This window comes from Sciurus vulgaris (genome assembly GCF_902686455.1).
Source record: "Sciurus vulgaris genome assembly, chromosome: 2".
Classification (NCBI taxonomy): Eukaryota; Metazoa; Chordata; class Mammalia; order Rodentia; family Sciuridae; genus Sciurus; species Sciurus vulgaris.
This window is the reverse complement of record NC_136462.1, coordinates 154,426,896-154,454,112: the sequence shown is the minus strand read 5'-3', so window position 1 is coordinate 154,454,112 and position 27,217 is coordinate 154,426,896. Positions and strand designations below refer to the sequence as shown.

Here is a 27,217-nt window from a genome sequence, read left to right as displayed (position 1 = left end):
TTGTCCTTTAGTTTTTTGAGATGGGCTTATCTCACTTAGCATGATATCCTCCAATTTCATCCATTTGCCTGCAAATGCCATAATTTTGTCATTCTTCATGGCGGAGTAATATTCCATTGTATATATATGCCACAGTTTCTTTATCCATTCATCAACTGAAGGGCATCTGGGTTGGTTCCACAATCTGGATATAGTGAATTGAGCAGCTATGAACATTGATATGGCTGTATCTCTGTAGTATGCTGATTTTAAGTCCTTTGGGTATAGGCCAAGGAGTGGGATAGCTGGGTCAAATGGTGGTTCCATTCCAAGCTTTTTGAGGAATCTACATACTGCTTTCCAGAGTGGCTGCACTAGTTTGCAACCCTACCAGCAATGTATGAGTGTACCTTTTTCCCCACATCCTCACCAACACCTATTGTTGCTTATGTTCTTGATAATCGCCATTCTAATTGGGGTGAGATGAAATCTTAGGGTGGTTTTGATTTGCATTTCTCTTATTACTAGAGATGTTGAACATTTTTTCATGTATCTGTTGATTGCTTGTACATCTAATTCTGTGAAGTCTCTGTTCATTTCCTTAGCCCATTTGTTGATTGGATTATTTGTATTCTTGGTGTAGAGTTTTTTGAGTTCTTTATAGATTCGGGATATTAGCACTCTATCTGAAGTATGAGAGGCAAAGATATTCTCCCACTCTGTAGGCTCGCTCTTCACATTACTGATAGTTTCCTTTGCTGAGAGAAAGCTTTTTAGTTTGAATCTATCCCACTTGTTGATTCTTACTTTTATTTCTTGTGCTATGGGAGTCCTGTTAAGGAAGTCTGCTCCTAAGCCAACAAGTTGAAGGTTTGGGCCTACTTTTTCTTCTATAAGATGCAGGGTCTCTGGTCTGATTCCGAGGTCCTTGATCCATTGTGAGTTGAGTTTTGTGCAGGGTGAGAGATAGGGGTTTAATTTCATTCTGTTGCATATGGACTTCCAGTTTTCCCAGCACCATTTGTTGAAGAGGCTATCTTTTCTCCATTGCATATTTTTGGCCCCTTTGTCTAGTATGAGAAAATTGTATTTATTTGGGTTTGTGTCCGTGTCCTCTATTCTGTACCATTGATCTACCTGTCTATTTTGGTATCAATATCATGCCGTTTTTGTTACTATTGCTTTGTAATAGAGTTGAAGATCTGGTATTGCGATACCCCCTGCTTCGCTCTTTCTACTGAGGATTGCTTTAGCTATTTTGGGTTTCTTATTCTTCCAGGTGAATTTCATAATTGCTTGCTCTATTTCTGTAAGGTACATCATTGGGATTTTAATTGGAATTGCATTGAATCTATATAGCACTTTTGGTAGTATGACCATTTTGACAATATTAATTCTTCCTATCCATGAACATGGGAGATCTTTCCATCTTCTAAGGTGTTCTTTAATTTCTTTCTTTAGTGTTCTGTAGTTCTCATTGTAGAGGTCTTTCACCTCTTTTGTGAGATTGATTCCCAAGTATTTTAATTTTTTTTGATGCTATTGTGAATGGGGTAGTTTTCCTAATTTCTCTTTCTGAAGATTCATCACTTATGTATAAAAGTGCATTGGATTTATGAGCATTGATCTTGTAACCTGCTACTTTACTGAATTCACTTATGAGTTCTAAGAGTTTTCTGGTGGAATTTCCAGGTTCCTCTAAATATATAATCATGTCATCAGCGAACAGGGAGAGTTTGAGTTACTCTTTTCCAATTCATATCCCTTTAATTTCTTTGGTCTGTCTAATTGCTCTGGCTAGAGTCTCAAGAACAATGTTGAATAGAAGTGGTGAAAGAGGGCATCCCTGCCTTGTTCCAGTTTTTAGGGGGAATGCTTTCAGTTTTTCACCATTTAAAATGATATTAGCCATGGGCTTAGCATAGATGGCTTTCACAATGTTGAGGAATGATCCCACTACCCCAATTTTTTCTAGTGTTTTGAGCATGAAGGGATGCTGTAATTTATCAAATGCTTTTTCTGCATTGATTGAAATAATCATGTGATTCTTAACTTTTAGTCTGTTGATATGGTGAATGACATTTATTGATTTCCGGATGTTGAACCAACCTTGCATCCCTGGGATAAAACCCACTTGATCGTGGTGCACTATCTTTTTAATATGTTTTTGTATGCGATTTGCTAAAATTTTGTTGAGAATTTTGTTCATTAAGGATATTGGTCTGAAATTTTCTTTCCTCAATGTATCTCTGTCTGGTTTAGGTATCAGGGTGATATTGGCTTCATAGAATGAGTTTGGGAGGGTTCCCTCCTCTTCTATTTTATGGAATACTTTGAGAAGTATTGGAATGAGCTCTTCTTTAAAGGTTCTGTAGAACTCGGCTGAGAACCCATCTGGCCCCGTACTTTGTTGGTAGGCTTTTGATGACCTTTTCTATTTCATTGCTTGAAATTGATTTATTTAAGTTGTGTATGTCTTCCTCGTTCAGTTTCGGTAATTCATATGTCTCTAGAAACTTGTTGATGTCTTCCAGGTTTTCTGTTTTGTTGGAGTATAGATTTTCAAAATAGCTTCTGATTATGTTTTGTATTTCACTCGTGTCTGTTGTGATATTTCCTTGTTCATTCCGAATTTTAGTAATTTGAGTTTTCTCCCTCTTTCTCATTGTTAGCGTGGCTAAGGGTTTATCAATTTTGTTTATTTTTTCAAAGAACCAACTATTTATTTTGTTAATTTTTCCAATTGTTTCTTTTGTTTCAATTTCGTTGATTTCAGCTCTGATTTTAACTATTTCCTGTCTTCTACTACTTTTGGTGTTGGTCTGCTCTTCTTTTTCTAGGGCTTTGAGCTGTAGTGTTAAGTCGTTTATTTGTTGATTTCTACTTCTTTTGTTGAATGGGTCCCATGAAATAAATCTTCCTCTCAGTACTGCTTTCATAGTGTCCCAGAGATTTTGATATGATGTGTCTTTGTTCTCATTTACTTCTAAGAATTTTTCAATTTCCCTCCTGATGTCTTCTGTTATCCATTCATCGTATAATAGTGTATTATTTAATCTCCAAGTATTGGAGAAGTTTCTGTTTTTTATTCTGTCATTTATTTCTAATTTCAGTCCATTATGATCTGATAGAGTACAAGGTAGTATCTCTATCTTCTTGTATTTGCTAACAGTAGCTTTGTGGCATAATATATGGTCTATTTTAGAGAAGGATTCACGTGCTGCTGAGAAGAAAGTGTATTCGTTCTTTGTTGGATAGTATATTCTATATAAGTCGGTTAAGTCTAAATTGTTGATTGTGTTGTTGAGATCTATGGTTTCTTTATTCAATTTTTGTTTGGACATTCTATCCAGCGGTGAGAGAGGTGTGTTAAAATCACCTAGTATTATTGTGTTGTGGTCTATTTGATTTCTGGAATTGAGAAGGATTTGTTTGACGTACATGGATGAGCCAATGTTCGGGGCATAGATATTTATGATTGTTATGTCTTGCTGATTTATGCTTCCCTTAAGCAGTATATAATGTCCTTCTTTTTTCCCTTCTGCCTAGTTTTGGCTTAAAGTCCACATTATCTGAAATGAGGATGGATACTCCAGCTTTTTTGCCGTGTGCATGATATGTTTTTTCCCATCCTTTCACCTTTAGTCTATGGGTATCTCTTTCTATGAATTGGGTCTCTTGCAGGCAGCATATTGTTGGATTTTTCTTTTTAATCCAATCTGCCAGTCTATGTCTTTTGATTGATGAGTTCAGGCCATTAACATTCACAGTTATTATTGTGATATGATTTGTATTCCTAGTCATTGGACTCATTTTTGTTTTTTGACATGATTTGGTTTCTCCTTTATTTGGCTATTCCTTTAGGCTAGTTCCTCCCATTGCTGATTTACATTGTTGTTTTTCATCTCTTCCTCATGGAATATTTTGCTGAGAATGTTCTGTAATGCTGGCTTTCTTTTAGTAAATTCCTTTAGCTATTGTTTATTGTGGAAGGATTTTATCTCATCATCAAATCTGAAAGTAAGTTTTGCTGGGTATAAAATTCTTGGTTGGCATCCATTTTCTTTCAGGGCTTGGTAAATGTTGTTCCAGGCCCTTCTAGCTTTTAGGGTCTGGATTGAAAAATCTGCTGATATTCTTATTGGTTTCCCCCTGAATGTAATCTGATTCTTTTCTCTCGTGGCCTTTAAAATTCTGTCTTTATTTGGAATGTTAGGTATTTTCATAATAATGTGCCTTGGTGTAGGTCTGTTGTAATTTTGCATATTTGGAGTCCTATAAGCCTCTTGTACTTGGTTTTCCATTTCATTCTTGAGATTTGTGAAATTTTCTGATATTATTTCATTGAATAGATTGTTCATTCCTTTGGTTTGTTTCTCTAAGCCTTCCTCAATCCCAATTATTCTTAAATTTGGCCTCTTCATGATATCCCATAATTCTTGTAGATTCTGTTCATGATTTCTTACCATCTTCTCTGTTTGGTCAACCTTGTTTTCAAGATTAAATGTTTTGTCTTCAATATCAGAGGTTCTGTCTTCCAGGTGATCTATCCTATTGTTTATGCTTTCTATGGCGTTTTTAACTTGGTTTATTGTTTCCTTCATTTCAAGGATTTCCGTTTGGTTTTTTTTCAGTATCTCTAACTCTTTTTTGAAATGCTCTTTTGCTTCCGTTATTTGCTCTTTTAACTGTTGATTAGTGCGTTCATTTAATGCCTGCATTTGTTCTTTCATCTCCTCATTTGCTTCCCTGATTGTTTTAATTATGTACTTTCTGAACTCCCTTTCGGACATTTCTTCTGCTGTGCTGTCTTTGGGTTTTATGGATATAGTATCTAGGTTTGTTTTGGACATTTTCTTCCCTTGTCTTCTCATATTGGTCAGATGTCAATGGGACTCTGTGATATTGTAGATTTCCTCTATTGGCTTATAGTGACCCTGTAGATTTCCAGTGTATCACCTACCAGCCTTCAGTAGCCAGAAGTCTTGGATTAATTTGATAATGCAGTGCTTCCGAAGAACGCTGCCCCTAGCCCGCTACTGGTTCCAGGGAGAGAGACCTGGAGAGGTCTCTTGTTGCACAGCCCTGGTTCCAGAGGCTGGTTGTAGGTCGGAGGTCTCCACTGGCTTGGGGACTTGTGGCTGGCTCTGTGTCGAGAGGCTTTCACCGGACGGTATGCCCCAGGAAGCTAGCCTAGAGAGGCGCTTCCCACCGGAGGGGGTGGGCTGCTTGGGGGAGTCCCTCTGAAATTTTTTACCATTTACTCTAGGAGGGTAAGCTTTCTCTCTTTGCCACCTATTTATTTCCTCCCCTGAAAAGATGACAATCACACACATGGGGAGGGGAGAAAGGGAAAGGAGTAAACAATCACTTCATCTCTCTCTGACTGCTCCCCTCAAAAGGATGTTTCAGGTGCTTCTTAGCATTGGCAGGTCAGTATAAACCCCCTACCTGGACCAGGGTCATAGACCTCATGGAGAGTATGGTGCTGCCATAAGCTACATGAGGATCACCACAAACCTGACATCAGGACTCCACACTCTCTCCAGGTTTAGCCCACCTCATTCAACTACTGACTTGCATTCAAACCATCTCCAATCTACCACCCAGTGCAGTTTCATCTCACACAATCAAGACTATTGGGACAATTCTGGGAGTTGATCAGGCACCCCTTCTGCCACTTAGGACAGATCTACTTCTTGAACCCATGTTCCTACCTGTCTGATCGGTGGAGTTCCCCAAGCTGGTTTCTGTGGCCCCACCAGGTTTCCTTCTGCTCCCAGGGGTTCTTGCACCAGCACAACAGGAGGATTAGTCCCCTACTAATCAATTAACCCTCCTCAGCATCCCCGAGCATGCATCCCCACAACAAGGTATAATCATTGTCCCTGAATCCTGGATGAACCCCCAAGAAATGTTGTGGGATTCATGCACAGAGAGATAGGGTACTGGAGTGTTCAACAGGAAGCAGTGTTCATTTTGTACCATCACAGACTCGCTGGAGTCTCATCCAAAGACTGAGCCCTAAACACATGGCTTCACCTTATACAGCCCCTGCTAGTCCCCTTCTCCCTTGCCGCCCATTACATATTAGCTCCTTTTTCTCCCCTATATGGAATACCCGCCTTTTGTGTGGGTATTCTATACTACAAATCATATGGCAGTTACAACAGAACTACACAGGTGCAGGAGGTGGTGTGGCAGGATTACACATGTGCCCTGAGTGTCAGCAGAGTTGCACATACACACTGAGTGTGCCATGTTGCCTTTCTTTTATCTGAGAAATGCATACATACATGGTTACTGAAGGCACCATGTTATCCAACAGAGTCACGCATAGATATTATCCACACAATGTTGTTTGACAGTTGCACATGCTTGCACCCATACTAGCTGCACTGCACCATCTTGCCTTTGTTTGAAGAGGGCTCCTGACACAAACCAAAATTACAGGATTAAATAGAGTTAAGCAGGCAAATGCTTAGAATGCATAAGCATTGCCAAGTGGATAAAACTAATAAGGGCACACTTCTAAAGCAAAGGTCATAAAGAATTTTGGTTTGCGGTGGAGTCCTCTTCAAACAAAGCTCTCTCAAGCTCCTGTCTTTTGGCCTTCTGCTATTAATGACACTTAAGTATGCATTCACGGTGAATTATCCATTCTGTTCCATTAACTTACAACAAGTTTCATCAGCATCTCAAAACCAAATGCTTTTCGACCTTTACTTTAGAAGTGAGCTTTTATTCGTTTTATTCATTTGGCAATGCTTATGCATTCTAAGCATTTGCCTGCTTAACTTATTTAATCCTGTAACAACCGTGTGAGATAGACACAATGATCATTCTTATTTTACCAATGGAGAAACAGAGCTACAAAGCAGTTAAATAACTTTCCCAGTCACAAACAGTTAGAAAATACTCCCAGGGACTAACTCACTATTTTGAGCAACAGGTAAAATGTAGACTTGAATGCACCATGGAAAGAATTTTGAGAGTCCTCACTTTCAACCCCAGATTCCACAGAAATGTTCTAAGAGAATTCAAAGATTTTTTATAGAACTATCGTTTTATAAATTCTTTTAAAAAAAAAATACCAAAATGGGGATAAGACCAGCTTTAGAGGTTGCACAGAATCAGCAGAATGTGATTATCAGTAGTGATTTGGGGCCTTCTTTTTATTTTTCTCTTTAAGTCATGAGGTATAGAACTGTTGTTTTAAACCCTCCTCATATCCAGGAAGCCACGTATGAACCCCATAAGCCATCAGAGTATTTTTATAGTCTGTACTCACTAGGGTTCTTCCCTTTCAATAGCCATTTCCTTTGTATCTCTCAAGCTTCCCCAGCCACTTTTGAAGCTGTGTGAAGGGAAGGAATCCAGTATTGGGAATTAAAGTGAAATGAATTAGAGGAAACAGATTTGGTTGTGCTGATAAGCAAGGCTTCAGGATGGGCAGAAGTCTAAGGTGAGCCCCCACCAGTGATTCTCCCCTAGAGAGTGATGATATGATGAGATGGTGCACTTGGGATTGTGTTAGGCAAAATGACAAAAGAGTAATATTCCTTCTGGACTTGACCTGCCCACATGAACATTTGAAAAGCAGAGAATTCCACCTACCTGGTGGCGGAAGCAAATGTCAGTGAGATTCCAAGTGGTATGGAATCAACATGCAATTGCCAGCTTCCAAATTGGAAGGAACCACATGGTGAGAATGCAGATGCTCTGTTATGGGAATAAGTCTCTGAGAAAAGTGAGTTCAGTCCTCACTTGCTCTCTCAAACTCTTGCTTTTCAGCTTTCTGCTATGGGGTGATGCACAAGAAGATCCTTACCAGATGCCAGTCCCTTGATCCTGGGCTTTCAGCCTTCAGAACTATGAGAATGAATGTTTTTTTCAGTCATCTCGTTTATTTATTTTCTGTGTTATTTATTTATTTTTATTTTTATTTCTTCTTTTCAGATATACATGACAGTAGAGTGTATTTTCACATATTATATACACATGCAGTATAACTTATTCTAATTAGTATCCCATTATTATAGTTGTATATGATGTTGGTATTTTCTTATATGGCAAACTGAGCTGACTTTAGGCTAAGACAGCAACCTAGTTTACAGAAGTTAATTTCCATAAAACAGCACATGTGACTTACCACATTTGTCTTTCAGTTCTGAATCACCAGCATCTTAGAAGAGGAAAGATTTTTCTAATGAGTTTTCATTTCCCACTGAGTCATCCTACCTTTCTTGAAGGTAGCCTGGAATATGTCATCATCCATTCATGATTCGCCAAGTTGTTTGCATCTCTCCCAAGTCCTACCTTGTGCTTTGGGCTCAGACCTCAGGATGCACCATGTAGGACTTGGAACCTTCACATGTGATGAGCTTGCTGTGGAAAAGAGGCACCCCCTTCTGTGTGATCAGCACCCTGGGACCACAGGAAGGAGGGATCTGGTCCATGATCTGGGTCTTGGGGAGGTTTCCAGGGATGACCACATTCCCCCAAACATGAGGGACACTCTGAGGATGGACTTAGAAACTACGGGTGCTTATTCCTAACTCCATCAATCTTCAGGGTATGTTGGAAATTCTCGTTCAAATACACGTGAATAACTCTTGTAAAAGCATGTGACCCAATGTCAGAGGGAAGAAATAATTTGGTCAACTGAGCCAAGGGACAATGGGAAGGCTATTCGGTGCCTAAGATCCGGAGATGCCCATCCAGATTTTAACTCTGTTGCTAATGCCATGCTATTCACTGTCATCAAACCTCGCTGAAACAGTTTTTAATGCTGTAGCTGAGAATCCACCTCCCAAGCCGAGTTGGCTTTAGCAAGAATGTCTTCAGTACCCTGGAGCTCACAGTCTAGTGGGCACAAGAGGCAAGCAGAAAAGCATTGACCAATGTGGTCAGTGTCACAAATGGACAGACAGGGGCACTGTGAGGGGTGAGGAGAGAGAACATGAATATATCACAAAGAAAGAAAGATGGTGGAAGGGTGTCCTCAAATATTTGTCAAATTAATCTGGTGTCTTAGTTAAGAAAGCAGTGATTAAAAAAAAAAAAAAAAATGGAAAATTTACCCACTTAAGCAAACTAGGGAAAGCTGGAAGACTGCAGAGTTGCCCTGCCCCCAGGAGGCCACCCAGGGCAATGGCCAGGAGGGACACTATTTGGAGTTGCTCTAAACCACACAGGAAGACACAGCAGGGTCAGGCTAACTATGACCCACTGGAAAGGACCTTTCTTCATATTTACTCAAGGAAATAACCCTATTCTGCAAATAACCAACTTACTCTGCAGACAAAAGGTAAGTGAACTCAGAAAGAATAAACCATGGCTATTCCTAATGATAACAGATGAGTCACATTTATCAAAGACTAAACCACATAGAGGGTCAGCAAAGGTGGAGAGCCAGTGTCTGAGTGAGTGGGTCAAAATATGACCTTCAACCTCATCACTGCATTGGACACAAATCATGGCCCAAAATCCTGACAACCCAGTAGGTCTACTATGTGTCTTCTGAATGCTGCAACCTAAGCTATAAAAATGTGCAGAGTCCACTATTTCTATTTTGTTTGTTTCTTTGTTTTAGAATATGTAAATGAAACTCAGGCTGATTGCTTAAACCACCCTCCACCCACATCCCTGGGCTTCCATCCTCCAGGAAAATTTCCCCCTAATGCCACCAAGGAACTTAACAGTTGACATCCCAGATTCTGAGGTCACCATTGCAGAGGGTGCCATGATGAAGTTTTATTTGGACCTTGATTGGGAACTACCAGGTAGGAGACATGCCTTAGTCCTTGTCTAGGTCTTAGTGTTTCATGTTTTATTTCTGAAAGATGCTTCTGGTTCAAATCCCCCCCAAATAGGTGAAACTTTGCTCTAAATCTCTCATGGGTCTCCAAAAACAGACTTGGTTAAGAAAGTGGATGCCTCTTTACCTCTCTAATTTTTAAAACTCACATAAAGTAAAATATAGTAAATTGCAAGATTCTTGTCTTGAGACCAGAACATCTCAGAATTAAATCAGGAAAGTAGTCCAGATGTTTAGGCCTTAGGGATCCTACAACATAAAGTGAGTGGATTAGAAAAAATTGCACACACCACCATTGGAAAAGGAGAAGCAATTAAGCTGGGTATCACATCCATTGCTCAGGACTCCAAACCCAGCTATATCACTTGCAAGCTGTGTGACCTTGGCCAAGTCTCTTTTAACCTCTCTGTATGACTGTTTCTTTATCAAGAGATTGTTGAAGAATTACATGAGAAAATTCATGTGAAAACTTAGTACAATACCTGCCACAAACATTACCAATCACTCTCCAGCAAACCACACAGTAGCAGGTTTCTCACTTTCAAAACAATATTGTACATATCCATATATCTAATAAATATTCCTGAAATGCTAAGCCTTGCTATGATTAGAGAAAATCATCACATTTTATTTGGGCTGATGATTAACATGATCAGGATGAGTTTTTGTTGTTGTTGTTGTTTTTTAATTAAGAGGATTTGGAGGATATGCTTATATTACAACACATCAGACATATTTTTATGACCTTAGGCATTTTTTTCCAACTAACACATATGCTCTATGGAGAATATATGGAATGTTTTCTTTTTGTGATTTCACTAACATTTACAAGAAGTCAAATTCTTACCTACATGAGAATTTAGTCTTTGGAACTTCCTGTCTTATTTCTAGTTTTTGATGCATATCAAGGGGACTATTTTTCATTTTACTTATTTCATTTTTTTTATTTAATTGATACATTTATATATATATATATATATATATATATATATATATATATATATATATAAGTTAAGAAAATAACCCTATTCTGTGATTAAAATCACAAGGGAGTAGTGGTTACATCATTTGTTTGTCAGAAATTGGGACTAGTAGTAACAAGAGTTAAAATGTTTTGTGAAAAAGGAGTTGGGTATTGTCTCAATTTCTAGGTAATTTAGGGTAAATAAGAGGTTTTTACAAACAGAATAAAAGCAGGTGAATTACAGTTTGAACTGGTCCAAGCATCAATATGCATCTGGATGCACAAGTGCAGGCAGCCCAGTACAAATGTTCAACTACTGACATGTCTGACACGACCCTGCCTTCCAACTATTTTAGTTTCCCAAATCAATGCTATTCCAATTTTTTTTTACAAGGATGTTTTCTACAAGGATAAAATTACACAAACTCATCAAACACAAACTCATCAAACTAAAACGTAAAATCTGCATTATTTTATGTACGTAATTCCTAAAATAATAATAAATGTGGACATATGGCCTGTAGTAATATCTTTCTTCCATAGGCACAGACATTCCTAAAACCCTATGAATATATGCTCCTAACAACACAACAACAGAGACAGAGGGGGAACTTTGTCTTCTTCACTGTTCTATCCCCAGATCCTAGAACAGTACCTGACTAACAACAAATTATTGTACAAATAAATGGAGGGCATGATCAGTTACCCTTCATAATTATCCATGGAACATTAGAGAGTTTCCCACAATCCCATGTGCAGGAACAACCCTGACCACATTGTCTCAGCCCAGATAGTTTCTTCCAGGCTTCAAAACTCTGCTGGACACAATCCTCCTATACATCAGAAATGACACCCTCCCCCTCCAACAAACACCTATTTTAATTTTTCTTAGTTCAATTAATACACAGTCATGGTCCAATGTTTATAAAACATGATCATTGATACCGCCGTTTTCCGGTGACGAGTTCTGCTCCTTCTAATGTTGAAGACTGAACACTAGAGAAACACGCTAAGGCAAGCATATAAGCAGGTTTTATTTAAAGGTAATAATACAGACTTCTCCCAGGAGGGAGAAGGGGTCCATGGCTGATATTCTAAAGTCCCAAGAAGTGAGTGCACCCTACATCTTTTTTTTTTTTTTTTTGGGGGGGGGAGACCAAGATTTTATTTTATTTTTTTATTTTTTTTATTTTTTTTTATTTTTTTTTATTGTAAACAAATGGGATACATGTTCTTTCTGTTTGTACATGGAGTAACAGCATACCATTTGTATATTCATACACTTACATAGAGTAATGATGTTTGATTCATTCCATTATTTTTTTCCTTTCCCCCAGACCCCTCCCACCTCTCTTTTCCCTCTATACAGTCCCTCCTTCCTACATTCTTACCCCCCTCCCACCCCCCATTACGTGTCATCATCCGCTTACCACTGAGAACATTCGTCTTTTGGATTTTTTAGATTGGCTTATCTCACTTAGCATGATATTCTCCAATTTCATCCATTTGCCTGAAAATGCCATAAGTTTTTCATTCTTTATGGCAGAGTAATATTCCATTGTGTGTATATATATATATATATATATATATATATATATATATATATATGTATATACCATAGTTTCTTTATCCATTCATCAATTGAAGGGCATCTAGGTTGGTTCCATAGTCTGGCTATTGTGAATTGAGCAGCTATGAACATTGATGTGGCTGTATCTCTGTAGTATGCTGATTTTAAGTCCTTTGGGTATAGGCTGAGGAGTGGGATAGCTGGGTCAAATGGTGGTTCCATTCCAAGTTTTCTAAGGAATCTCCACACTGCTTTCCAAAGTGGTTGCACTAATTTGCAGCCCCACCAGCAATGTATGAGTGTACCTTTATCCCCACATCCTCTCCAACACCTATTGTTGCTTGTATTCTTGATAATCGCCATTCTAATTGGGGTGAGATGGAATCTTAGTGTAGTTTTGATTTGCATTTCTCTTATTACTAAAGATGGTGAACATTTCTTCATATGTTTGTTGATTGCTTGTAGATCTTCTTCGGTGAAGTGTCTGTTCATTTCCTTAGCCCATTTGTTGATTGGGTTATTTGTATTCTTGGTGTAGTTTTTTGAGTTCTTTATATATTCTGGAAATTAATGCTCTATCTGAATTATGAGTGGCAAAGATATTCTCCCACTCTGTAGGCTCTCTCTTCCCATTGCTGATAGTTTCCTTTGCTGAGAGAAAGCTATTTAGTTTGAATCTATCCCAGTTATTGATTCTTGCTTTTATTTCTTGTGCTATGGGAGTCCTGTTAAGGAAGTCTGATCCTAAGCCGACATGTTGAAGATTTGGACCTACTTTTTCTTCTGTAAGATGCAGGGTCTCTAGTCTGATTTCAAGGTCCTTGATCCATTGTGAGTTGATTTTTGTGCAGGGTGAGAGATAGGGGTTTAGTTTCATTCTGTTGCATATGGTTTTCCAGTTTTCCCAGCATCATTTATTGAAGAGGCTATCTTTTCTCCATTGCATATTTTTGGCACCTTTGTCTAGTATGAGAAAATTGTATTTATTTGGGTTTGTGTCCGTGTCCTCTATTCTGTACCATTGATCTACCTTTCTATTTTGGTGCCAATACCATGCTGTTTTTGTTACTATTGCTTTGTAGTATAGTTGAAGTTCTGGTATTGTGATACCCCCTGTTTCATTCTTCCTGCTAAGGATTGCTTTAGCTATTTTGGGTTTCTTATTCTTCCAGATGAATTTCATAATTGCTTGCTCTATTTCTGTAAGGTACGTCATTGGGATTTTAATTGGAATTGCATTGAATCTGTATAGCACTTTTGGTAGTATGGCCATTTTGACAATATTAATTCTGCCTATCCAAGAACATGGGAGATCTTTCCATCTTCTAAAGTCTTCCTTAAATTATTTCTTCAATGTTTTGTAGTTTTCATCATAGAGATCTTTTACCTCTTTGGTTAGATGGATGCCCAAGTATTTTATTTTTTTGAGGCTATTGCAACTGGAGTTGTTTTACTCATTTCCCCTTCAGCTGTTTCGTCGCTTGCATATAAAAATGCTTTAGATTTATGCGGCGTGTTCATTTTATAGCCTGCTATTTTGCTGAATTCATTGATGAGGTCTAGAAGTTTTCTGGAGGAGGTTTTTGGATCCTCTAAATATAGAATCATGTCATCAGCAAATAGTGACAGCTTAAGTTCCTCTTTTTCTACTCATATCCCTTCAATTTCGTTGGTCTGCCTAATTGCTCTGGCTAGAGTTTCGAGGACAATGTTGAATAGAAGTGGTGAAAGAGGACATCCCCGTCTTGTTCCCGATTTTAAAGGAAATGGTTTCACCTTTTCTCCATTAAGAATGATGTTGGCCATGGGCTTAGCATAAATAGCCTTTACAAGGTTCAGGTATGTTCCTACTATCCCTATTTTTTCTAGTGTTTTGAGCATGAAAGGGTGTTGTATTTTGTCAAACACTTTTTCTGCATCAATTGAAATAACCATATGATTCTTATCCTTAAGTCTATTGACATGATGGATTACGTTTATTGATTTACGAATGTTGAACCATCCTTGCATTCCAGGGATGAACCCCACTTGATTGTGGTGCACAATTTTCTTAATATGTTTCTGGATACGGTTTGCCAATATTTTGTTAAGGATCTTTGCATCTATATTCATCAAGGATATTGGTCTAAAATTTTTTTTCCTTGATGTGTCTTTTCCTGGTTTGGGTATGAGGGTGATATTAGCTTCATAGAATGAGTTTGATAGGGTACCCTCCTTTCTTATTTCCTGGAATACTTTGAGAAGTATTGGAATGAGTTCTTCTTTGAAGGTCTTGAACTCGGCTGAGAATCCGTCTGGTCCTGGGATTTTCTTGGATGGTAGATTTTTAATGGCTTCTTCTATTTCATTGCTTGATATTGATCTGTTTAAATTGTGTATGTCCTCCTGGTTCAGTTTGGGAGGAGCATATGTCTCTAGAAATTTTTCAGTGTCTTTGGTACTTTCTATTTTGTTGGAATACAGATTTTCAAAGTAGTTTCTCATTATGTTCTGTATCTCAGTGGTGTCTGTCGTGATATTTCCTTTTGCATTATGTATTTTAGTAATTTGAGTCTTCTCTCTCCTTCTCTTTGTTATTGTGGCTAAGGGTTTGTCTATTTTGTTTACTTTCTCAAAGAACCAACTTTTTCTTTTGTCAATTTTTTGAATAGTTTCTTTTGTTTCAATTTCATTGATTTCAGCTCTGATTTTAATTATTTCCTGTCTTCTACTACTTTTGCTTTTATTCTGTTCTTCTTTTTCTAGGGCTTTGAGCTGTAATGTTAGGTCATTTAGTTGTTGACTTTTCATTCTTTTCTGGAATGCGCTCCATGCAATGAATTTTCCTCTTAGTACCGCTTTCATAGTGTCCCAGAGATTTTGATATGTTGTATCATCATTCTCATTGACCTCTAAGAATTTTTTAATCTCCTCCCTAATGTTTTTTGTTATCCATGTTTCATTCAATAGCATATTATTTAGTCTCCAAGTGTTGGAGTAATTTCCCTTTTTTATTTTGTCATTGATTTCTACTCTCATTCCATTATGATCTGATAGAACACAAGGCAGTATCTCTATTTTTTTGCATTTCCTAAGGGCTGCTTTGTGGCATAACACATGGTCTATTTTCGAGAAGTTTCCATGTGCTGCTGAGAAGAAAGTGTATCCGCTCGTTGATGGATGGAATATTCTATATATGTCTATTAAGTCTAGGTTATTGATTGTGTTATTGTGTTCTATGGTTTCTTTGGTTGGATTTTGTTTGAAAGATCTCTCTAGTGGTGACAGTGATGCGTTAAAGTCGCCCAGATTTATTGTGTTGTTGTCTGTGTGATTCTCGAAATTGAGAAGGATTTGTTTGATGTACAGGGATGCACCATTGTTTGGGGCATAAATATTTACTATTATTATGTCTTCCTGATTTATGGTTCCCTTAAGCAGTATGAAATGTCCTTCTTTATCCCTTCTGAATAACTTTGGCTTGAAGTCCACTTTATCTGATATAAGGATGGAAACCCCCACTTTTTTACTGAGTTCATGTGCGTGGTAGGTTTTTTTCCCATCCTTTCACCTTTAGTCTGTAGATGTCTTTTTCTATGAGATGAGTCTCTTGCAGGCAGCATATTGTTGGTCTTTCTTTTTAATCTATTCTGCAGTCTATGTCTTTTGATTGATGAGTTTAGGCCATTAATGTTCAGGGTTATTATTGAGAAATAATTTGTATTCCCAGTCATTTGGCTTATTTTTGGTTTTTAAGTTGGCTTGGTTTCTCCTTTGAGTGGTTTTTCTCTAAGGTAGTTCCTCCCTTTACTGACCTCCATTGTTGTTTTTCATTTCCTCCTCATGGAATATTTTGTTGAGAACATTCTGTAGTACAGGCTTTCTATTTGTAAATTCTTTTACTTTTTTTTATCATGGAAGGATTTTATTTCATCTTCAAATCTGAAGGTTAGTTTTGCTGGGGGTAGGATTCTTGGTTGGCAACCATGTTCTTTCAGAGCTTGAAATATGTTGGTCCAGGCCCTTCTAGCTTTTAGATTCTGGGTTGAGAAGTTGGCTGCTATCCATATTGGTCTCCCCCTATATGTAATCTCATGTTTTCTGCATGGCCTTCAAAATCCTATCTTTATTTTGAATGTTAGGCATTTTCATTATAATGTGCCTTGGTGTGGATCTGCTGTGATTCTGTGCATTTGGTGTTCTGTAAGCCTCTCATATTTGATTTTCCATTTCATTCTTCAGGTTTGGGAAATTTTCTGATATTATTTCATTGAATAGGTTGTTCATTTCTTTGGTTTATATCTCTGTGCCTTCCTCAATCCCAATAATTCTTAAATTTGGTCTTTTCATGATGTCCCATAGTTCTTGGAGATTCTGTTCATGCTTTCTTACCATCTTCTCTGTTTGGGCAACTTTATTTTCAAGATTAAATATTTTGTCTTCATTGTCTGAGGTTCTGTCTTCCAAGTGGTCTAGTCTGTTGGTGATGCTTTCCATTGAGTTTTTTATTTGGTTTATTTTCTCCTTCATTTCAAGAATTTCTGTTTTTTTTTTTTTCTCTCTCTCTTTCTCTCTCTTTGTTGAAATGATCTTTTGCTTCCTGCAGTTGCTCTTTCAGCTTATTGGTATTATCATTCATTGCCTGCATTTGCTCTCTTATCTCATCCTTTGCTTCACGAATCATCTTAATCATGTATAATCTGAAGTCCTTTTCTGACATTTCTTCTAACATACTGTCATTGGATTCTATTACTATAGAATCTAGATTTGTTTGGATCATTTTCTTCCTTTGTTTTTTCATGTTGTTCATGAATCTTCCCCTCTAGCAGTGCAGATCTGGGGTATTGCAGATTTCCCCCATAGGCTTATAGTGGCCCTATAGGTTTCCAGAACCCTTTCTTTAAGGGGAGATCAATTTTAGCAGTGCTCAAATCAGACACTATGCAATCCTAGACCAAATAGCCCCTATGGGGACAATAACAAAATTGTCATAATAAACAAAGTGAGTTCAAATACTATCTTCTGTAAAACAAACAGGTTTGCTATAAGATTTGCAGTTTCTAATGGAGGACAAAGAGGATGCAGAGGGATGTAGAATGTGGCTGTTAATGGGATAAGATAGAATATACAGAAGTTCTCGAAAATAGAAAGGGTGAGAGTGTAATCAAAAAAATTGGATATTAGCATGCAAAAAAGGGAGAAAGAGACTCTGAGGGAACAGGTAAAGAAAAGGAAAAGAGAGCAAGAAAAGTAAAGAAATAAAAACTTAATTTTTTTAAAAAAGGAGAAAAAAGAAAATTTACTGTATAGCACTCACATACTAATGAAACCGCCCAGTGTTCAGTAGCCTGATGCATGAGAAGTACCTAACAATGAGCTTCCAGCCTCCAGCAGGCGTCTCAGGATGGGATTTGCCCCACCCAAAGAGTGGAGCTTCAGCTTCCAGGATTATCCAAGATGGCCACTCTGGCTTCAAAATGTGTTGGCAAATGGGGAGCTGCAGCTCAGGGGTGGATATGGTCAGCTGGAGGTCCTGGAGACGGAATGCAGTTGGTCCGGCAGGGGTCCTGGAGGTCCCGTGTGTTTGGTGTAGTTGTGGGATCCTGGAGGCCAGGTGCAATCAGTCGGTCTGGGTTCCCGGTGATAGGGTGCAGTCAGTTGGCCTGGGGGCCCGGCAGTAGGGAGCAGTCAGTGGATGTGAGGGCCCCAGAGGCAGGGGGTGATCGGTCGGGCTGAAGGATCCTGGAGATGGGGCTCAGTCAGTCCGGCCAGGGGTCCTACGGGGCCTGGCTGTTGTCTCAAAAAGGCGGCAGCCACGTGTAATCAAACCTGCAGGGACTGTAACAGTGAACTTCCAGGCAGCAGCAGGCAGCTGGTGCTCCACTGGCGGTGGCGATCAGTTTGCTGACTGTTGTCAGAAGATTGGGAGGTGAACCTCGAGCGTTGGGTGATGGATAGGAGTAAGGCAGGCGATGGACAGGTGAGAGGCAGGCAAATGGTGGATGATAGATGCCTGACAGTGAGCAATCTGCTCTCAAAATGGTGTCGATATGCTGGCAGACTGCAGGTCATCACAGCAGACGAATGGGTAAACACCAGGGGATTGATAAGCAGCAAAAACTGCCTCACTGAGAAACAGATATCCTCTGCTTGAATCCAGCGTTACAGAGCGACAAGGAACGCAGCCTCCCTCTAGTCCACCATCTTGGATCTCTCCCCTACATCTTTTATAGGTTAAGGTCCCCTTTGTTCTCCAGTTCTCTCCCCCCTTATCTCTCCTTCCTGCCTATGTGACTAGGCCTGGTTTTGCAGGTGAGATGTAAAAAGTGAGAAGCCTCTGGGGCAGGGGGAGGGCCGAAGTGATTCAGCCAGGCAAGGCCCCAGGGGGCATTAATTAGCAGCTCCTTGCTTGCAGTCCTTGATAAGGGCAGGTAAATTTGGTAATCAATGAGCTCCAGAGATCCTTAACATTCCATTCTCCCAGAGGCAGTCTCCAACTACCAGAGGCAGATGGCTTTTATGGCCTTCATTTCCTCAATTTGACCTGATCCCCTATTTCTACACTAACTGCCTGTCCCCAATTCTGGCTTCATCATGACAAAAGAAGATAATTGAAATCTCTTCTTAGCTATACTTGCAATACACCTACTATTGCTCTACTTTATATTTACCACCTTTTCGTGCACACACAGATAATTCTTTGCATAAAAATGAAACAATACTTTTATACTGATTAATAGCTTTTTCACTTAAAATATTTCCTGTATCAACATAAAATGATTAGACTGTGAGAGTTGTAACCTGATCAGTGGATTAATCCAATGATATGGATTAACCGTTGGTAACTGTAGGCAAGTAGGGTATGGCTGGTGGAAGTAGGTCACTGGAGGTCTACTTTTGGAGTTCATATTTGTCCCTGTTGAGTGGAACTCTCTCTCTGTTTCTCATTGCCCTGACCTGATCTGCTTTCTTCTGCCATTATGTTGCCTCAACTTAGGACCAGAGCAACTGAGTTGACCATCTATGGACTGAGTCTTCTGAAATCATGAGCCAAAATAAACTTTTCATTCTCTACATTGTTCTTGTCATGTCTTTGGTAACAGTGACAAAAACCTGCCTAAAACAGTGCCTCAGTTTCCTCACCTATAAGATGGAGATAATGAAGATGCCTAAATGTGATATTTTGATTTATAATAAGAAATATATATTTGGCCTTTATTCCATCCTGGCAGAGTTCTTAAAATTTCTGGAATTTCCTAAGGTTTTCCTAAGTGTGAAGAACAATGTAGTTGAGAGGAGGTATCTTCTGGTTTGTATAACCACATCTAAGTTTATGTTAATCAATAAATTTTGAAAGTCCCTAGAGAGGAGGCTGGTTATCTGAAGAACTAACCATGTGATTTGAGAGTTGAAACTTGCATCCCATTTCTGACCTCTAGGAAGGAGAAGGAGACTGGAAATTGAGTTAGTCACCAACAGCCAATGATTTTTAGTCACTTGTGCCTATATAATGAAACCACAATGGGGTTCACAGAGCTTGTGGGTTGGTGAACAAGAATGTCACCATGTACAAGGAAAGTGATGCACCCCAAAACTACATGGGAACAGAAGTGCCTGTGCTTGGGACACTTTCAGAGATCACCCTATATACCTTCCACTTGATTGTTTACTTATATCCTCGATAATAAACCTATGGTTACCTAATAAGTAAATCATCTCCCTTATTTTTCTGAGCCAGTCCAGTAAATGATTAAAACTGAGGAAGGAGTTATTGGAACCTCCCATGAATAGCCAAGTTGGACAGAAATTGTGTGTAACCTGGGCACCCATTGAAGCCAGAATTAAGGACAGGTAGTTAGTGTAGAATTAGGGGATCAGGTTGAAAGAATGGACATTTTTTTAAGCTGTCGGTTTTATCTCAACTCCCTAAGGGCTCCCTCCCAGTGACGGGAACAAAGCCCTTAAAGCTGTTCCAGGAATCAGCCCCAAACAGGGAGTAAAAGGGTAAATTGAGCCAGATAGCCAGATAGTGCTCAAACAGTAGGATTACCAGAAACTATTGACCAGAATCTAACGCCCTGTTGTAAAACATTGTGAAACATGTTGTATGTTAACAGCAAACCCAGACCCCCTTTGAAATTTCCCGGCAGCTTTGTCCCCCTTTTCCCTTTCATGTGCGACCCCTCCCGATGTGTGGTCTCTGCCTTTATAAACCTGCAAGATTTTCTGCTAGGGACTCGACTCCTGGACTCCTGCGTGAGTCATGAGTCAGGTCCCAGCGCTCTGGAATAAACACCTCTTGCGGTTTGCATCAAGTGATGCCTCCTGCGGTTGATTGGGGTTGCCGTCGATCCATGGGACAGAGTTGGGGTTTTCTTTTTGGGGGCCCTACATTTGGGGGCTCGTCCGGGATAAGACAGCCTCCCTCATCCGCGGAGTCGACCTTGGAGGTAAGAAGGGGTACCCCGAAGTTGTCTGTCTTTGTCTTGTGTTTTGTTAGTTGGTCTGGTTCTGTGAGCACGCTTTCGGTTCCGGTGGCAACTGTTCGGTGACTCGTGAGAGTGGCCGAACAGTGGCCGGCAGACGTGCCTGGGGGGCCACAGGTTGCAGCCCTGGGGGATGCCCTAAGGGTGGAGGAGAGCCAGGGATGCCTGGTAGTCTCCATTGGTAAGGGCGCTGATCGGGTTCAATTGGTGGATCAGAGATGGGCGCCCGTCTGTATCTGGTTCTGTTGTGTGTTTGTGGCGGAGGTGGAGGAAGGGTTGGAACAACTGTGGGGTTCTCGGCCCGGGCTACTCTCGGGTGGACCCTAAAGGTTCCTTCTCTGAACTCCCCCTCCCGACAGCCCTGAAGGGTAACTTAGCAAAGTAGCTTCAGTCTCAAAAGTCATGAAAAATAAGGTCTCATAATTTTCTTTAACATCCAACCTGTCCTGATGAGATGGCTAAAATGCCTTAGACACAAAGTTTCTGTTAAAACCTGTTAGATCCTTCCAGATCTCAGTCAAGGCTTACATTGAAATATAAATAAAAGAAGCCTAAAGGCTCAGTAGGAGACCGGTCTCAAACCCAGGGAAAGAAAAGGTAAAAAGAGTCTTTAAAACTCCAGCAAAGTAAATGCTATATTTTTAATTATATGTTTTTTTGAGCTCATGATTTTTTGATCAGTTCTATTTTTATTCAACTAGAGTTTTTGAACATCTGTTACATTGCAATGGAGATTCACCTATAAAGTTACAAGGCCTTGATTTTGTGTTATTTGTATGTTGTGCTGTCTGATGTCATGTTTTGTCTGTATCAAAACTGAGTGCTCCTAAAATTAAAATTTAAAAATGGATCCAGATACTTTTAATTCACGTGATTTAAAAAGGTTCAAATTGGGTAAACTAATAAAAGCAAAATGTCTTTGAAAATAACTCACAAGTCTGTAGGTGATCAAGCTAATAAAATATTGATGTTAATGTCTAATATCAATTGTTTCTAGGACTTTTCTTCAACAGGAAAGAGACAGCAAATACTGTACAGGACACTTGTCTGATATCTTGGTTTTTACAGAATAAGTGAATTAGAGTTAACATGTATGGGATTACTCTAATGTGTTTGTAGAGACATCTGATTAATTTACAAAGTTAAAATGCTAATTGTTAAATAACATCGAGTACTTTTAACTCCTTAAATTCCATGGGGTATCATACTTAAACATTATTGGTGTTTTCATAGGTTGGTAAATAAAAGGGTTTAAACTTGCTTTGTGTCATCACTAAACTAAAAACAAGGTTACTAAGAGTTATGTCCTAACAAGTGCAATTCTATATACAAAAGGTCCCAAAAGTTTCAACTGTTTCAATTAGAGTACTATAAACAACAGAATATTTAATCTTATTAAAATAGAGTAATTTATCTAAATTCAGAAATTTCATAAGAGTTGTTTCAGAATGTAAACAAAAAGGTGTCGACAGAAAGGAAAAAAGAAAATAAAAGGTTCTGGGTATGGAAATATATTTAGTAAAAGGAAAAAGGAAATGTTTCTGGGAAAGAAAGTGCTTGTGTGATGAAATACATGAGGGTCTAAGTAAGTGCTAGGAAGGTCTGTGTAAGTAAAGGGAAAGTTTCAACAAGTTTGTGTGTAACTAAGTTGGTTATATGTATGTGAGACAGCTAAAAATATTGAAGGTTTTTCCTAAGGTGAAATTAAAGATGGAGACGGTTGGCAAGTCACCAGAGAAGTCCGCTTTATTACAAGATGAGGCTTACATATATACTCTTGGGGCTTCCGGGTTAAGGGAGAAAGTGGCGTGTGGGTTTCTGATTGGTCCAGCTTGCCGCCGGCGGGAAAATAGGTGGCGGGAAGCCGAGACTTATGGGAAGAAGAAGCCACTCAGGGGCCATCTTTGGTGTGGATCAGACTGCATATGGAACCTTACAGAAATACTAACGTTCTGATATAAACCAAAGTTTAATCTATGTGGTAGAATGACATGGTGAAATGACAAGAATTTGAAACACTAATTTACTCTTAACATTGTGTCTATTAAGTTTTATTCTTTAGAACAATTAGTCTTAAAAATTGGGGTGTATACAATTATGGTTAAACAACTGTTATAGAGTATTGTACTATGTTACAGAGTCTACATTTTTCTTTAAAAACTAAATTTGGTACGATAAAAGTGTCAAGGTAATTGTGAAATGGTCACTAGTTGTATATTAAATGTGTTCATATTTTTCAGGACCACAAGTTTTTAAAGCAGGGAATTTATCAAGCTCTGCTATTCTCCAGATTAAACTTGTCTGTAATGGTAATCTTAAACTTATAAAGAGTAAATTTTATTGGGGATTTATTTCTATCATTTAATGTTCTATTATAGGACCTGTTATCAATAGGGTATGTGTAAAATTTGTTACTTTTTACACTGGGATAAAGAATTTCAAATGTAAATGTATTTCTAAACATTAGAGTCTGATTTGTTTAAAGGTTAATATTGTGAAACATGAAAGAAACATGAAAACATTTTGCCACTTAATCACACAAAAGGAAAGTTAAAAGCTCTCTCAGCCTTTCGTTGATTCATGTTTTAGATACTATGTTAAATTGTGTTAATTATAAAGTTTATATAGACTCAGGAAACAGTATATGTAAACTACTTAATGATATTTAAGGAAGAAGCAAAGATCAACATCAGAATTAGAACACTTAAGATCTGTAGAGAGCCCTGCCTTACCTGAGATAAGGCTCTGCCTCCCACCTTACTGCATGTTCGAGTGACTCCAAAATAAGTCAGACTTCAGCTTATTTAAAGTTATAGTCAAAAGATTGGTTCTTGTTGTAAAAGTACTGTGATCTCAAATAGGGGATAGAATGTAGTTCTCAATTGAAATTCAAGATAGCTATTATACAAGCTGAATATATTTTTGCTAGTATGATTATCTATTCCTAAGTAACAGAAGTATAGAGATCTCTACTAAACACAGGTTATACCAATAAAGGGATATTTTACAAAATCAGATGACATTAAGTAGCTTAACTATATTTTCTGGGGACAACTATAACATTAAGAGTTAAATGTTGTGTTTACATTCCTGATAACCTGGACAATGTTAAAGTCCCCAAATAAAGGCCTTGTCCTCTCCAGCCTTTGCTAGGCCTAGTTATGGGAACAATTTCTCAGTTCTTTCACCTCCTGGTGAGAGATTGACTTCTGTCATTTTCATGATACTCAGTGGCATGTTTCAGATGCTGCAACATTTACTTTGTACTAATCTCATTTCAGTACTCATGTCTTTTTGTTCTTCTCTCATAGAAGCAACAACCCCCAGATGACTTTACAACCTGCTCTTCCCCAACCAGGCTTCTTCCTGGGACCCCTCAATTGACCCGATATTTTAAAAAAAGGAACTCCAAACTGCTTGCCCCTCGCTGCCCCCATTCAGCTTTGAAGCAGCCAGAACAACCGATGCCCCTTTTCATTTCCTTAACAAGCAGTTATGGGTTCTTACAGCTAAAGGGGGGAATGAAGCCAGAATTGGGAACAGGTAGTTAGTGTAGAAATAGGGGATCAGGTCAAATCGAGGAAGTAGAGGCCATAAAGTCATCTGCCTCTGCAAGTTGGAGACTGCCCCTGGAAGAATGGAATGTCAAGGATCTCCAGAGGCCATTGATTACCAAATTTACCTGCCTTTATCAAGGACTGTTTATCAAGGACTGCAAACAAGGGGCTGCTGATTGGTGGCCCGCCCCCTGGGCCCTTGCCTGCCTGAAAAGTCGATGGCATCACCGCCTGGATTCACGCTTTGCATGTCAAGCCTGCACCACCACCAGACCCAACGTGGAAAGTGGAAAAATTGGACAACCCCCTTAAGCTCCATATCCACCGTGTTCCTGCACTTGTTGACTCATCTCCCGCCGATAAGTAGTCCCAACCCTTATGCCCCCCAATGACTAACATGGCAGGTCCTCTCCCAGACTGGAGATATAATATGGAGCACCACCAGGGAGAAACTCCTTTGGGCTTGGTGGCCGTCCCTAACCCCAGACACCTGAGCCTTAGTAGCTGGGTTAGATAATTGGGATATCCCTACCCTGACTTCTGAGGAGGCCCATAAACGTTGGCCAACATCACCCAGGCCTTTCGGGGGAACAGCTCCCGTGACAATCTAAAACAGACCCCTTTCTATGTCTGCCCCTGGGATGGGAGGTCACGGAATATGGCAAGGACATGTGGAGGTATAGACCATTATTATTGCTCCACATGGGGGTATGAAACTACTGGCAACACTTATTGGCGCTCCACCTCCTCCTGGGATTTAATAACTGTACAGCAAAATCTTACGGCAGCCAAATGTAACAACCAAGGGTGGTGTAACCCTCTGAACATCTCCTTCATGGAGTCACCTTCATCAGGAAGAGAGTAAGTGCTATACAGGTACTAATGCTCAGGCAATAATACCAGTCCCTCCGCCAAGGAAATAGCTTTGGAGAAGAGTATATAGAGACAGAAGTTCCATGATTAGAACTTGCCAGAAAAGAAAATGGTGAAATGAAAGAATGGACATTTTTTTAAGCTGTCTGTTTTATCTCAACCCCCTAAGGTCTCCCTCCCAGTGACGGGAACAAAGCCCTTAAAGCTGTTCCAGGAATCAGCCCCAAACAGGGAGTAAAAGGGTAAATTGAGCCAGATAGCCAGATAGTGCTCAAACAGTAGGATTACCAGAAACTATTGACCAGAATCTACGCCCTGTTGTAAAACATTGTGAAACATGTTGTATGTTAACAGCAAACCCAGACCCCCTTTGAAATTTCCCGGCAGCTTTGTCCCCCTTTTCCCTTTCATGTGCGACCCCTCCCGATGTGTGGTCTCTGCCTTTATAAACCTGCAAGATTTTCTGCTAGGGACTCGACTCCTGGACTCCTGCGTGAGTCATGAGTCAGGTCCCAGCGCTCTGGAATAAACACCTCTTGCGGTTTGCATCAAGTGATGCCTCCTGCGGTTGATTGGGGTTGCCGTCGATCCATGGGACAGAGTTGGGGTTTCCTTTTGGGGGGCCTTACAGGGTCAAATTGAGGAAATGAAGCCATGAAGCCATCTGCCTCTGGAAGTTGGAGACTGCCCGTGGGAGAATGGAATGTCAAAGATCTCTGGAGCCCATTGATTGCCAAATTTACCTGCCTTTATCAAGGACTGCAAGCAAGGAGATGCTAATTAATGCCCCCTGGGCCCTTACCTGCCTGAATCACCTTGGCCCTCCCCCTGCCCATGGCTTCTCACTTAAAACCAGGCCAGCACCCAAAAAAGAAAGAAAGAAAAAAAAAAAAGAAAAAGAAAAAAAAACCAGGCCTAGTCATAGGAAGGAGAGATAAAGGGGGGAGAGAACTAGAGAACAGACTTTACCCTATAAAAGATGTAGGGTGCGCTCACTTCTTGGAACTTTAAAACATCAGCCATGGCCCCCTTCTTCCTGCTGGGAGAAGTCTGTATTATTACCTTTAAGTAAAACCTGCTTAATATGCTTGCCTTGGCGTGCTTCTCTAGTGTTCAATCTTCAACATTAGAAGGAGCAGAACTTGTCACCGTTAAAGGGCGGTATCAGATTTGAGGTTCCACCGAGACTTATGCCAAAGTAAGTAAGCTTCTCTCTCCACGCATCCCACATCTCTTTGAGTTGCACCTTTCTGTCTCTTTATTTTTGGAGGGCAGAATGGGCACCCATCAGCGACTTAAATGCTGTTAGTTTAGCTGCCATTCTTTAAGACTCAGATGAGAGGTTCCCAGACTAGGCAAGTTCCAGTCACCTGCTCTGTATAGACCAGGCATGTTGGAATCTGCCAAAGTCGTTTCCTACTTTTCTGTCCAGGCCTGGAGCGCAATTGCCACCAGTACACAGTGTCCCTAGTCCTTATCTACCCAGGATGCGTGGAGGCGGAGGAAGGGTTGGAACAACTGTGGGGTTCCCTGGCCCAGGCTACTCTCGGGTGAACCCCAAAGGTTCCTTCTCCGGACTCCCCCTCCCGACCGCCCTGAGAGGTATCCAGGGTGATTTGTAGATGAATGGCACTGAGGGAAAGCGCCAATTATCTTTGCCTCCATATGGGCCATACAGTGCACAACACTCCCGCACATCCACTCCCTCCTGGATGCTCCCCTTCCCTTGCCTGGGATGATTAGTATGTAGAATTAAGACCTGGGATGAATTAAGGCCTGGGATGATTAGTATGAAAATGCCCAGGTTCCCTTTGTTCACATAGTTAGTCTTCACTAGTCTAGATATCTAGAGTCTCCCCATTACTGTTCCTGTGCTTAAATGTGCTCACTGTGTTCTCTTTGAGCTGCAAGAGGGAGGCATTAAAAAAAAAAATCCCTCCCGTGAGACCCTCCAAGAAAAGGGCATTATACGCCTAACAACCAACAGAT

At 39.7% G+C, this 27,217-nt stretch overlaps 1 protein-coding gene across 1 annotated transcript in view; it reads right to left on the bottom strand.

The window, feature by feature from the left end:
• Window positions 1-8,131: 8,131 nt before the first annotated feature.
• The window catches only part of LOC306651254 (adipocyte plasma membrane-associated protein-like), a 191,115-nt gene continuing 172,029 nt past the window's right edge, over window positions 8,132-27,217 (bottom strand). The window contains exon 8 of the mRNA XM_079123796.1: window positions 8,132-8,165. Coding sequence (XP_078979922.1) covers window positions 8,144-8,165 — 22 coding nt within the window. The 3' untranslated portion in view covers window positions 8,132-8,143. The remainder of the gene's footprint in view (window positions 8,166-27,217) is intronic.